The 14303-nt window shown below is 41.8% G+C and overlaps 3 protein-coding genes across 3 annotated transcripts; all 3 read left to right on the top strand. All coding sequences in view use genetic code 11, as the record gives it.

Annotated features, from left to right (window-relative positions):
• EGR_09334 (hypothetical protein) lies at positions 1 to 1234 on the top strand (the record flags this gene model as incomplete). The annotated part of the gene is made up of 2 exons (XM_024498583.1): positions 1 to 551; positions 592 to 1234. The coding sequence occupies 2 exons, from the start codon at positions 1 to 3 to the stop codon at positions 1232 to 1234; spliced, it is 1194 nt and encodes a 397-aa protein (XP_024347014.1).
• A 2308-nt stretch (positions 1235 to 3542) lies between these two features.
• Positions 3543 to 9996, top strand: EGR_09333 (hypothetical protein; the record flags this gene model as incomplete). Its single annotated transcript, XM_024498582.1, has 5 exons — positions 3543 to 3686; positions 3762 to 3823; positions 7245 to 7443; positions 7633 to 7872; positions 9682 to 9996. 5 exons carry the CDS (start codon positions 3543 to 3545, stop codon positions 9994 to 9996), a joined length of 960 nt encoding a protein of 319 aa, XP_024347013.1.
• A 3295-nt stretch (positions 9997 to 13291) lies between these two features.
• Positions 13292 to 14056, top strand: EGR_09332 (hypothetical protein; the record flags this gene model as incomplete). The annotated part of the gene is made up of 1 exon (XM_024498581.1): positions 13292 to 14056. One exon carries the CDS (start codon positions 13292 to 13294, stop codon positions 14054 to 14056), a length of 765 nt encoding a protein of 254 aa, XP_024347012.1.
• Between the last annotated feature and the right edge of the window lie 247 nt (positions 14057 to 14303).

The following is a 14303-nucleotide window of genomic DNA, read 5'->3' as shown; positions in this document are numbered from 1 at the left end:
ATGAATCGCCAGCTGTCTTCGCGGTCGCGGAAACAGCGACTTCCTTGCGAGCAAAATATGACCACTTTTCTACAACCGAGCACAGATATTGAAGCAGATTACGAAACTAAGGAGGTTTTTGAAGGTGCGCCTCCAAAGAAGACTGTTCGTTTCATCAATGGGTCTCGGAAGGTGTCCGACACTAGAGACCGACAAGCTCAAATGGATCACAACGAACAGGAGCGTGGTCGTCGACGTGAATTGGCGATCATTTACGAGATGATCCGTACTTGTATCACGGAAGAGGACATTCGTCGACATCTTGATGGTGCTGGAAAGTGCCCAGAGAAGCTTTCTTATCCCCAACTTTTGCAGATATCCTGTGGCATGATTGAGGATGAAATCCATGATATGGCTATTTATGATCGCCTTGTAAAAGAAATTGCTATCCTCGAAACCGAATGTCTCAAACTTGGTATCCCCCTAACTGACAAACCTCATATCATCCCACCTATGCGGCGTCACGAAATCGTTGCAGGTGTGGTTGAGGCTGTGTTGAAAGAAGACAAGGCGTAAGCCTCATTTACACTAATATTTTAAAATCTACGCTAGGTCTCGGAATCGTGATGGCGACTACGCAATATCTCAGCGGGAGCGTGCTCTGGAAGCGCATCGAAAGCTCACCGAGTTGCTGGGAGATGAATCGCATCCACCAACATGTGTACCATCAGCTAGCTCATTCACTACAGTCTATGAACCCCGTGAGTTTCGTTCTTGTGGGAGTTCCCGACGGCCTACGCGTCGCAGCAATCGTAAAATAACACGGAAACACTCTCTCCGAAACCTTCCTCTGCCTAGCTTTGTTCCTTCCCTCCCCCTTCTCCATAATTCTTCTTATCCATTGGACCAAGACGATTTTGAATTCCCCAACCCCCATCAGCGGCGTTTTGCCCTGGTGTCCTCCACATCCTCCCCGTCCAGCTACGTCCAACTTCCAAATGTCTGTCCAGTGCTTAACGGTGAAGCCTACAGTTCTCCCATGTCTCGAGAAGATAGAGCGGTGCCTTCAGTGGATCAGGAGATTGTAGACGAGTTCTTCGCGTCTACAGTGAATGCTGAGTCAAATTTGGAGGATGCTGACATAATTGGTTGCACTGGTGCGGGAGATCTCGATGATTATGCCTTCGATACCCTATTTGATGTAATCGCAACCGAACCTGCGGATGACTTAGCTAAACTGCCTTTTCAACAGTAATGTGTCTATTTGTTTTAGATGTTTAATTAGTATTGCCAAGTATTTATTAAATGAACCGATCAAGTTGTGTAATTTTGCTGATCGTCTTGTCGTCTGTGGTTTCTTGTCTGGACAGGTAGATGCTGTCAGTGTAATCTTCTTTGGAGGCACAAATGTGGTGGTGGTGGTGGTGGTGTAAAGGTCTTGCTTAGACAAATTTACTTTTTACCGTCTGATTAGTGGATGCTCCGAAAACGCGTAGTCCCCCGCCTTGAGCTGATTGTCACCTCGTCGTCTCCTTATTTTTCATGTTTTACTGGTGCGGGCCATCATTTCCTTTAAAATCAATTACTTTTGGTTTATCCCTTTCTCCTGAAAGAGCAGTTGTATTTCGGCCTTTTCATTCTGAAATATGTTGATGAACCCTAAACACTTTCCCAATTAGTTCTGTTTCCCAAATCCTGCGATCTCAAAGCTGCCGTGTTGTTTATGAATGAATGGGGTCACATTCACAACTGTTGGATTTGCATTTGCTCCTTTTTGGCCGTTATGAATGTGGGATAATGGGAGCATCTATGGCGCTTCATCTTATTCTTTTTCTCCTTCTTGACAGTTTGGCTAGCAGCAATTATTGTTGGTTCCTTTGTTTCACGAAGTGTTAGCACTTTGTTTTTGACCACATTTTCACTCCTTTTTAGTTATTCGCTTCAGCTTCAGTGGTTATTGGAAGTGTTTGTGTGTTTTACCTTTTTTACCTGTTTACTTCCACATCCTTTCTTTGTACTAATTTGTTTTCGCTTGGGTAGAGTTTAGCCTTCTAGACAATCTTCATTTCCCTATCAAGTATGGAGAAATGGAGGCTAGAGTGATTTCAAGGATTCTGAGCACGGCTTGGTCAACCTAACTGCTGATTTCTTGCTGTTCCGCTTAGCAGGCGGCTGTCTGATTGCAGGAATGGTAAAAATAACCTCTTTTTTTTTCATCAAAATCTCCTTTTCCTTATTTAAGTGCCAATACTTTGGCTGGTTCACTTCTGCTTTTCTCTTCCAACTTACAACCACCTTTGAATACTTTGGCAGGTACGAAACTAATGCCCTAGTAAACGGAAGATTGCGTAAAAGTCATTCTTTACTGACCTCAGTAATTTCCATTAGTTTTATTGTCTGTTTTTGTTTCGATAAAGGCCGACGCGATCACACGGGCCTGACTCCAAAGCTCTCTCTCCCTCTCCTTGATCACTTCTCGAAGTCCCATCGCATAAGTTGGTAATTCTGCAGCGGTTTTCTGTATAGACGAAAATGCTTTATTCAACACAGCAGCAGTTTCAGGGTCACTTATGGTTACTTTCTGCCCTCCCAATTTCACTGACCCATCCGCGGTGTAACTTTGCGCTTGGTGGATCTCGGAGCTTTGCTTTCTTTTTCAATTTCTAGCTAGACCTCAGTATTGTTTGCGATGGTAACATCGTGTGCTCACTAGCGCAGATCTGCTGTGGAGACGTGTTCTATGCATACTTGTTTTGGAAACCTACCCCATCAGTGAGCGAATAGGAATTGGGTAAATTTTGCTTATTGAACTCTACTGGAATTTTTTTTGCAACTTCTTTGTAGCAGTTTTATGGCTCAATGTACTAGTAACTAAGTGCTTTTAATACCCCCATATCACTTATTCTCTGGCTCATGAGACCAGATAATACGTCTCCGGTGTGGTTTGTCGGTGGGACCCTCATCTTCTCAGCTTAGTCGTTACGATTAAATGAACTTTAAATTTTACGACAGATCAGGGACTTTGCGTTAGTTGTGTTTGCTGAAGCGGGGCGTAGTAAATGCTCCACAATGTTGGTAAAATGGTGGAGTTATTACCTGAACGTGCCTCACCTCCTCGAGTTGCTAGTAAAAATTTGTGGAGAGTATCTCCCTACAATATCGTCAGATTTATTCCTTCGCTATGTGGTGGTCTAGGAGATGAAATGGAAAAAATGCTTCTTGCTTTGGTAGTTCAACCGTTTTAACGCTTATGGTCTCTATGCACCCTCGGATTCGTTGGATTTCTGCTGAAGACTAATAGCCCTCATCTAAATCACCCGCTTTTGGACATTTGGACTTAACTGCTTCCGTTTCTGTGAGGTTAAAGCTCATCCGTAAGTGTTTTGACTCCTCTCTTTCTTCACTCCCCCCCCCCCCCGCCCTCACTCCTACCCAAACTAAAAAGCGGGTGCTGATGCTGTAACCACCTCGTTACCATTAGAAGGCTGACCGCTGTTAATTGTTGCGTCACCACTTTGCATCCATGTCATCTGTGGGGTCTCGTGCTATGCAACCATTGGAAGATGTCTCGACCACTACTACTCGGCTGCCGCAATGTGTCAACTACCCTTTTGGTGCTCACCTCTGACCAATGCTTCTATTGTCTTGGACGTAAAGTGATGACTTATCCCTTTAAACGCCATGAAAATCCAAAATCCTACCACCAGGTATGATATGAAAAAGGCATCTGGGTTCCTTTGTATATTTCAGGCCCCCGAGGTTTGAATGGTTAGCTAATTTAGGTAAACTGTGGTAAGGAAATTGCGGGTCTCCGGGCTAGGGTGGACGACTTTGTCCGCAAAAGGTAAGATTCCCCCCTTCCCTGAGTTCACGATGTAAAAGCCTTGTTTTCGACTCTTGCAGCATACACTTATTATCTCAGTATGGTTAGTCATTTCCTTTTGTTTCATATGAAATGGAATATTAGTACTCGTTAAACACTACTTATGATTAATAAGCAGTGAAGTTTTTTAAATAACATGAGTAATTTTTTGAAAATATTTGCCTTAATTGTTCCACTGTAATTTCGAGTGATTCTATCATGAAGATGACTAAAAGTGAAACAAAAAATGAATTAAAAGGCAAAAAAGATCTCTTGTGTATATATGCGTTCTTTAACATGGAAGTTCGTGATTCGTATTACGCATACCTGCGTAACCAAGTTTTTTCAGGGAATCAGGTCAAGACATGTTACTTAAAATCGCATAAGTAGTTTGGGGTGTAGATTGATACCAAATCTTATTAGTCGGGCAAGTTGGTCTTTTGCGTTGTAGAAGCATGCCAATGTTTTATTGTGTAAAACAATGAATTAAATTCTCATTGCTACTTCCGCGTTTGTCGCAAAAATGTGCTTTTTTGTGAATCATTATACGCTTCCTGCCTCGACCTTTGTTGATAATCGCCGGAAATTAGACTTTATTTTACAGTTCGAATATGGATAGTGAACACGAAAGAGCATTGTATGCAGAAATGTAACTCAATTATCAACATACGATGGAGTGATAAACAATTGGGAGGAAGCGCCGTTTATAATGGGGAAACGTGCTTGTGTATTCTTTAGTGTAAGTAAGATAATTACATAGAACTTTGTGGAGTATTTTTCTATTAAACTCGTCCCACTTGGGACCTGTAGTCGTCCTCCAGTAAAATGAGCGGGTCGCTGCATCGAATCATACTTTTATGGAGTACTTTCCTTCTCCGGAAGCCTTAACCTCTACTTGGACAGAGAAGGATGAGAGCGAGAATGGGATGGTGTCTCTCTCCCCTCCTCCTACCCTAAGGGCTCATGTCGTCCTTTTCTCTAGGAGGTTATCTTGCACTCATTTGAGTTGCGCCGGATTGTATAGAGTAGGCCTTAGCAGTAATTATTTGACCTCCAGCAGTAAGACTACAATTAACCCTTCTGTCAAGAGTACACCAGTGGGGATTAGAGTCCTGGAGAATAAGCGGGACCTTAGAAGCGTGGACTAGGTAGTAAGTGGATTGTTTGTCTGTCCTTTAAACAGATTTCGAAAAAGCTACTCATACCAAGTTTGACGGCCAAATGGTGAACAATCTGCAACGAGGAGAGGAAATGGAGGAAAACTCGACGGGCTTTGAAACCTATTGTTATCTAGTAATGCACCTTAGTGGCATTTTTTGTTCCAACAGGCGATAAAGTTCCACTTGACGTGTTAGCATCGGACTACATTAAGCAATAGCAGATCGCCAATCTTCATGATGAACAACAGAAGAACTGCCTGAACACGACTTGTCAATACCTGGCTGTTCGTCACCAGAATCCAGTCCCTACGCCACTGCCTAGCGACCTTTGTTTTACCACTACATCTCCAACGGCTAGACAAAAAATGGTACGAGAAACTGCACTCGCTCACCACAAATCCAATCATTACAAAGGTAAAGCGTCCTTCTTCCAAAATCTCTTCATTCGCCTCATTCTTTTGATCCAAACCTGCCAGTAGTTTGACCTCTTATGACCTCCTCACAGTCTGTGCGATACTATCGATCCTGTCCGATGGGGTGGCCTGTCAAGTAGTTGTCACTTCGGTCTTTGTCACTTGATTGATGCTCGAGTTTATGAAATATAAATGAAACTTCAAAAAAGGAAAACTTGGAACTAAGAAATGCTTAAATTTGCCTAAAGCATTTCCAAACTTTATGTGATTCCCAAGGGAAGTGCCCTCATGTCATTCGTGGGACCGTGGTACCGCATTCATGGGAATGTGGTACTTGCCTAAAACAAGACATCATTGCCATTGCAGACACTCACTACCAAATAAAAAGTGAAAGGTGGGGGAGGGAAATGGCTTGTCTTAACAAATTGCCTTGCGCCGCTTTTTTGGAATGCCGTTCGCATCCGCTTCCTTATTGGTGTAAAATAAGTGCGACTATATTTCAGACCCTCTGTCTCTCCCCCTCATTCGACATGAATTTATGTGGAGGCTTTTTGCGAAAAAAATGAGGCTGAAGTGCATTCCAACTGGGTTTAATATTTGCCCATTCTGGCCTGATACTTAGCAACCTTGACGATAGTCTATCTTTTGTTACTGCTATCGAAGCGTTTTATTTTACACCCTGGCAACCGATCATCATACTCGTTCGGTGTGCTTTGAGACATTATTCAGTCGTCGAGAAAAACTGCTTACCTGAATGAGATTCCAACTCCATTAGGAGAAACGTTTTTTGACTTAACTGCCCAATCACCGAATGTCTGTGTCGAATAGGCTTTGAGTTAGCTAGAGGACAGTCGTGGTGTGTGTACCATGGGGATAGTACAAAGGGAACACCTTGAAAAGTCTGTGCTTATGTGCATTGTTGTGGAAGCCTGTACACATGCATATTTACACACACACAACACAAATAAGTAGCCAATAGGAATTGAGAACCACATTATGGGCGGACTATTTAAATGGCAGGGCAGGGGAATGCGAGTTCATCAGAATTAGAGGCATGCGATTTCCAGGAACGATAATATTTCTTCTCCTTCTTGCATTACTCCTTGTTGCACACGCACCTTCTTGGGGTGAGTGTCAGTGTTTGTGGACTAGACAAAAAAACGATGTCGTTTGCGTCCAGCAATCATTCATGCCCGTTTTTCTATTTCCTCGACCCACTCACCCCTTTGTCCGCCTTGTTTTCCATCTGCTGTCAGCATGTCGATTTGTTTACACATTTACTAATTCATCCAAACATCCGTCAATCCATCCAACCCGCCATTCATGCTCTTATCGCTATTCTATTTATTTTATGTTCAAGCAGTTTATGACTGAAATAAGTGTCATACACAGGTAACTTGATTGGCACCGTATTTTTATTGAGTTAATACAATAGAAAGCCTTTAAAACGCATGAAATCCCCTGCACTCTTCCTTAGGCCCTTTAACTGACTGGTTTTAAGTGTGAAAATTACCATCGGGTGTTGAGCGTTATTTAACCACATCGTTAAATTCTTCCATTTTTAAATATTCTGGGACTGAATCAGTAAAGAATCACCTAAACCTGATCAATTACATAAAATCCGGCGACTTTAATGTTGCTTATTGTTGTTAGAACAGATTAAACGCTCTCGTTTTATAAGGCCTTATAAATAACTCAACTTGATTGTGAACGGGTAGGCTATTACGCCCTTTTTTACTTCCCGTGGGCTGATTTGGCAGGTTTTGCAAAACCCAAAGCACCGAAGATTACTCAAGGCACATGGCAACGTTTTCTCTCTCTCGCGGATAGCATTCTGCGCATCAATGAGACAATTCAGGTGCTACCGGAGCCGCACTATATTTCCCTCAAACTTGAGTCTATTCATCCGGTGAATTTGCAGAAATGCCGTCATTGGGTTGCATCCAATCCCAACTGTCCCGCCAAGGGAAGCATTCACTTTGAATGCGCCTTCACTTCGCGCATGTTCGATGCCCAACTGCTCCAGCACGTAAGTTTTGTCTCATGTCGTGGTTGTTAGGAGTTTGGGGACGGTGGTTTTAAAATTAGAGGAACAGGCGATAAACTGGTGGAGGCGAAGGAGCTTTCTCGTAGGTAAAGTTTTCACATTCCCTAATTAGGCCTGAAAGGCTTGCATCAACTACCTTCTAGACACTTGGTAACTCCAATTGGCTTGCAGCTTAAAGATGCTAGGGATTATGTTAGGGCTAGAGAGCAAGCCTTTTGGTCGGTAGTGGGTTTTTTCCAACTGACCTACCAATCCATCGTGGGGACCTGTCCATCCACAGCTGCGTGCTTGTATATACAGACTTCCCTCCATACCTCCAGATGTCTCTTCAAGTTGCAGATGATCCTAGCCTCCCAACCACACGCTAATTTAATTACCAAGTTTCTCATTTCGTCAGCGAACTTCTCGTCGGTTAGTGCGTACCTAATTCTTCTACCACTCGTCTATTTTGTTAACCATTGAAATATCTGATGCACCAGTTATCCATACAATGATTCTGGTTAATACCCTTCACTCTGTTACAATCCAGTCCTTCATCTATCCCGTATCCATCCGTTTATCCAGTCATGCATACAGTTATTCGACTAACTACTCTTCACCTTCAGATACGCGTAGCCTTCCACACATTCCTTTCGTGTACTTCACCACCTGTATCATCTTCAACCTCCTGATCTAATCAACGATCTTTTGTGCCGCCAATCCCCAATTCGTCTCTTTCGAGATTGTCTGCCCTATGTGGGTTTATTTAACCTATGGAGCCATTTTTTTGTTGTAGTTAACCGTCCATTCACTTACCCTGTAAATCATTCAATCATCCACTTATCCAGATACATATTCATCCTTTTTCTTTCCCTCCTTATTCATTTTTCTCCATCTCTCTCGTCACCGGTATACTCTATACTTATTCTTATCTACTCCTGACATTCTATCAGGCATCAAGCAATCTTGACATCCGGTACATGGTATTTCATTTAGACGACCCCCCAACATGTTTATATGCTCCTCCATCCATCCACCTATTGACACAAATTTATTCATCCTTCCATCTACTTCTCCATCTGTCAAGTCCCCTTGCCTTGTTTGCATTTCTACAGTTACTTCCCAAACTCAGGATTAATAATCCTCTCCAATTCTCCAACTACTTCTACTCAGACCTTCCGCACTGATGAATCACTTTTGACTAATAAAAATGCCACCATAGGAGAAAGAGGGAAGGTGACTTAAATCACCCACCATCGTAATGTACCTTTGTAGGCGTTTACGCGTCGTGTGTCTTGTGTGTGCGTGTGAATGTGCCCATTAGCAGCCAGTTGCATCCGTCGTCTCGGCATATACTTTGTTCATCCTTTGATGTTCGGAGCTTTGTCTACCTTGTCTTGTCTCGTACTGCACTGCACTCTACTGTCTTACACCCGTAGTGTAGTTTAAAAGTGACATAAACTACTCACAAAGTTGTTAGTAGCAGTACCTCCGTCTCGTGCACCATAATTGTGCTACTCCAAATTCTCCCACAATCCTCTATGACGTTGCATCATTCCAAAGAGACTTGAGTGTACCTAGACAGAAGATGGAGTAGACTGGTAATAGAAGATATTGTCACGATGGTTCGTTGATTTTCTATAAAGTTTTTAAGAAATTTCGATTCTAATGACTTGGGATTGTGCCCTCTTCTTGGACTGGCGTCGGACTATCCGAGGCAAGGCGAGGCTCAAAATGTCTTCATCTCGTTCACTAGTTGGCAGTCAGAGGAACAGTTGTTTAAAGGCTGAGCCATTAAAAAGAATACCTAACCGGAAGTGGCTCTGCAGGGCTGATATTTTGTATCCACTTCTCCTTATTCGTCTTCTTCTCTTCCACCATCTGTCCGAGTTTTATGTGACTAGTGAAATCCTAAATTCAGTATCACTTTTTTCATGTAGCACCTCAAACTGCCTCAAAGTGGACACTTTCAAGTCCGGTAGGCGCAAATAAATGCGACTTCGATAACCCTTCTCTTATAGGTCTTTGCAGACAAAACCATCCACTTAAAAATGTGGAGGTTAATAATTGGAGTCCATCTAAAGTGGATATGCTCAGAGTCTTCCTTGAAGGCCGAAGGGACCGTTTGCAGACATGACCTAGGTATAATCCTATAGGTGGTCTCCGAAATCTGTGACAATGATGGAAGAGCCTGGAGTGTTAAATGTACAACTAAAGCAAATATTTTATTTTTCTGTGCAGCGACCACTAGAATGGGGCAACTTTCGTGTGAGCTTAGAGAACAAGGAAATGATTCGCTACCGTCAACTTCAAGGCTCGCTAAAGGGAGCCATGGTGGAGTGCTGTGAATCCACTTGGCGCAAGGAGCCAATTGTATTCCCCTACCTCTTTAAGGTTCACATTGAACGAGTGGCTCGATGCAGCATGACTCAACGCTCCGAGCTTCAAATGCCCGAGACCAAGAACGCTGAGGAGGTGCGTGATCTTCTGCGCGGATTTCTCAATTCCTACTTTCGGATATACCTCTCGGAGTACTTCTACGCACCCCCTTGTTGAGACTAGCTTCCTCATCATCCTCCTTCATCATTACCACTACTTCCGGGGTTTCTACAGTGCAAGGGATTCACATCTCTTTTAATATCCACATTTTCTGCCTGCGACTGTCGGCAATTGCCACTGGAACAAAACCTCTTTTTCTATTGACTAAATAAAACGCGTCATTTATGTCTTATTTTATCGGAGTAGAGGAAATATACATGCATTGGTGAGTATATGTGAGCAGTAGAAGCATTGGCAAATGTACACCGACTATTAAATAAACTTATGAAGAATTGAGGTCCTAGTATATTTGGACTTGAATTTGGCTGTAAAGGTTAATCAGTGAAAATAAAGCTCAATTGTGTTAATACCAAAGAAATGCGTGGTGATAGTCGACCTTGATCGGAAATCTTCAATAGTAAACTTCTTTTTCTTTAGAATTAAAAGCTGCTTTACAAGAATTATGCAAAAGTTATCGTTGGTGGAATTCAGTTAGGGATAAGGCAGTATTTACGTTTTAAAAAAGAAAGCGCAGCAATTTGTCACATCATCATTCCATCTGTGTGTAATACGTCCATACACTAATTTATCTATCTGAACATCTTTATGGCAGTGTAACTTGGCCTATTCAGGACTTAAGCATTTGACCATCCAGGTTGACTCTTCTAGCCATCCTTAACCATTTCTTCCATGCCTCTATTTAGCTATCCGTCCGTCCACCCATATCCAACCATTCATGCTGTATCTATTCATCCCCCTATCTCTCCCATATCGCTCAATTTATTCATCCATCCAATTCACCCATCTAGTATCACTCAACCTGCCCATCCACCCAACCCTCTATCCTGTATCCGTTCATCAATCCATTCACCCCTTATCCATCCGTCCAAACATCTATCCATTCATCCACCCATCTGTTGTTGTTTGTCTACTGTCCTACTGTCATAGTAATTTTTACTAGCTATTGTTTTGGGTATTAAATCTAGAAGTAGTTGTCAATACAAAAAAATTACAAATAATTGGTTTGAAGCAAGACAGCCTGAAACAATTTCTCGAATCCTTTTTTTCACATCCTTTTGTTATTATTTACATTTAAGGAAAAAGTGGTCATATTTCTAGGGTATAGCGTTATGAATTTTCTTTTATTATCGAAATTTTATGACCTCATATTTGCTGATTTATACACCAACATGGCTGCATGCAAATTCCAAAAAGACCGACAGTTGAATAAATAAATGCTTTAGAGGAGATGATAAATGGCAAAATGTTTCATCTGGCTACAATTAGCACGGAGACTGCAAGGTATGTTTGGCCATTTCTCAATCATTTAGTATTGTTAGAAATTTTTGGGCCGATTTAATATCTCACCTCGAAGTTAGAACACTTAGGAGATGGTAGTAACCACTTCGGCGGTGAAAAGGAATAACGTTATACTAAGAACATCTCACTGATTTAGTGCGTTTTACTTCCTCTTTCATTTGCTGACGAAAGTGAAAAACTACAAGAATGTGGGCCCTATAGGAGGGTGAAACTGCAATGTCTTTAAAGTGAGCACCCATTGGGTATCCCTCTAATAAGGGTAGTGTTTGGACAATACGAAAGAAAGGCAATGCAGCGGTGGTGGTAACTCGGGCAGTATTAATGTCGCCACTGCTTCTACGAAGATTTAGGAAAACGACTAACAAAATAGGTGATGAAAAAGAAGAATTTTAGGGATAGCTGTAGCGTCCCGAGACTCCCTGAAGACGAAAGAAGACAAAATACTCGAGCAGAATATATATTCAGCGCAGAGAAGGTGTCTGGGGTATTGGCATGGCCCAAAAGGCCAGCCCACCCAGCGGGGTACAAGGGGGCTAATTCAAAGCACAAAAGTGGCGCCTCACCGGTACCGAGGGATAAACCACTGTCGTATTACATAGCTTTATTTCGGAAGTAATTACTGGATTTCGATGCACCCATAATAGACGTGAGATTTATTTGCTAATATTATATAGTTATTTATCGCTACAAAAGGTGCATGACAATCAGCGTATCACAGTATATCATGAATTCACCATTAACACATAAAAATGGTAAATGCATAAAAAAAGTTCCAATAACTACACATGCTTTTTAGTTCATTTAATTGCTTTATTAGTACGTGATACAATGCTTAATAGGAATGCGATAAAAAAGTGTTCTTGTAAGAGTCCAATATTTTATCAGTTTGTAGTAAATATGTAAATAAAAAGGAACTGTTTTGATGCAAATCGTAAATGCGCAGAAAAAACACGTCAATAAACAGATTTTGGGCAATCAAATAGCATGGCTAGTTGGTTATGTCTGAGCAGAATGAGCGTCGGGCATATTGTGGTTGAAAGTAGGACAATTTGCTGGTTATTCTAATATTAGGTCCCAAATTAGTTAAGAAAACTATGCTTTTTAGATGGTTCTATGAATAGGAACTGCAGAAACTCTTTAATTGAGAATATCAAAAATATTTTTATGTTTTAATCAAGCCGAAATTAACCCAACCTTATGAACACACCTTTTTTGGGTTTAAGGTGGGTTATGAGGCTCCGTGTGGAGTTTCTCGCCTGTGCTTTTTCGTCGAAACCTGATCGTATGTATGCTATGCCAATAGTTAGTTATTGTGCCTTTTTCGTGCGTATATGTATAACCAAAAATATAACGAAGGATAGCAAGTTTGTCGGCGACTACGTACCTTTTTTATTAACGTCTTTCCATTGTTTTTATCGTAACTTAATGCAAAATGGTTGCTTTTTATGATAGCTTCGAGCGTACATTAGTTCCCTGTTATCTCTCTTAATGCCTGTTATGTTTTCGTATTACTTGGGTGTTTAGTTTTTTTGTAATTATCAGTGCAAGCTTCTTGCGTTGGCGCGTTTGCTTTAAGTAGTTTCCTATCATTGAATACATGTAGTGGAATTTTTTAGCCAAAATTTGAAAAGTTAAAAGTTTTTTGTGCAGATTTGCCTTCTAATTTATTTGATAAAACACGGTACACCTTATATACGTGGTAATAGGCAATTATATGCATAAATATGGTTACATCTTTTACAGATAATGCTGCTGAACTTTGTTTTTTTGTATGTAAACTATTTATATTCATCTTTCAAAACCTGTAGGCTGCAAATAAAACATTCCAGGGATCAACTTTCATGTGGTATTTTGAAAGATTAGCAGGCAAACTTAATCTCTGTATTTACCTCCATAAATGAAGGAAACGCATCTTTATTCGCTAAACTATCCTAAATCTCTTTGGTTTACTGCGTTCCAAAACAGATAGCAAGGGTACTACATATTCTTCTAGATGCCCGGCAAAGAACCTCCATCGGACGAGACAGATGCATTTACCAAAGCTCTTCGTCTAATCGTTCTTGCTTCAGGTGACTACTTCATCCTCACAGGAACCGTCTCTGACATCGTGGTAGAAGCTCTTCAGCAGCATTGCGAATACCTGGCTGGGGCATTTCGCTCCCTCTTGGGCGACTCCGTCTCTCCCCTCACTCTTCCTCGTCTTATCGCCTCTCTCTCAGATTGCAAGCTTCACCTCTCTCGCATCCTAACCTACCTCTCTACCTATGCTCTCGCTTCCAACGACCCAGAGAATCCTGACTCCCTTGCAATCTTTGACCCCTCCTCCAAATCACTCTCCGTCTTCCACGCCGAATGCGAAAAACTCAACATCCATTTAGAAAACACAGCTACTTTCGCCCCTCTTTGCCTCTTAGTCACCGGTCAGCACATTCGTATGCAAAGAATTGACGGTTTTGCAACCAATTTGGCCACTACGGAGCAGTATTTGGAGTTCACTCGACTCCGGCAGAGAGCACGCCTTCTAGGGCAGCCTTTTGACATCTGGTTGGCGCGTGCTGGACTCCCAATTCAACGTGGAGCGGGTGGAGCTGAGGTCGTCCCGATTTTGGCCTATTTAGTCACTCTGTGTCTGAGAGACGTTATTGACCTGGCTCTCGCTAATAGGCAGAGGTTTGGGATAGATCTATACTCTCAGATGACGGCGGTGGAGTTGCAACAAGCTAGTTTGAGTATACGGCGAATGAAGGGGTATTTGTGAGTCTGCTTGTGTGTGTATATATAAATATATATGTTTTCTTTGAGTAAATATATTTTGTTCTTCTCTGCGCCTTGGCTGTCCATTCGGAGCAGGGAAGCTAACTGTCTACTTTAATTTAATCAGTAGCGATGGGTCCGCCTCCCATACGGGCCCCTAAATTTCGCTTTGATTGTCTTGTAAATGAACGTTCAATGCAATATTTTAATAAATATGGCCAAGATCAGTATCTTGCATTGGTTTTTATTGT

The sequence above is a fragment of the Echinococcus granulosus genome, assembly GCF_000524195.1.
Source record: "Echinococcus granulosus chromosome Unknown EG_S00143, whole genome shotgun sequence".
NCBI classification, from domain to species: Eukaryota; Metazoa; Platyhelminthes; class Cestoda; order Cyclophyllidea; family Taeniidae; genus Echinococcus; species Echinococcus granulosus.
Note: the sequence above shows the minus strand (reverse complement) of the source record. Positions and strands in the feature narration are given on the sequence as shown.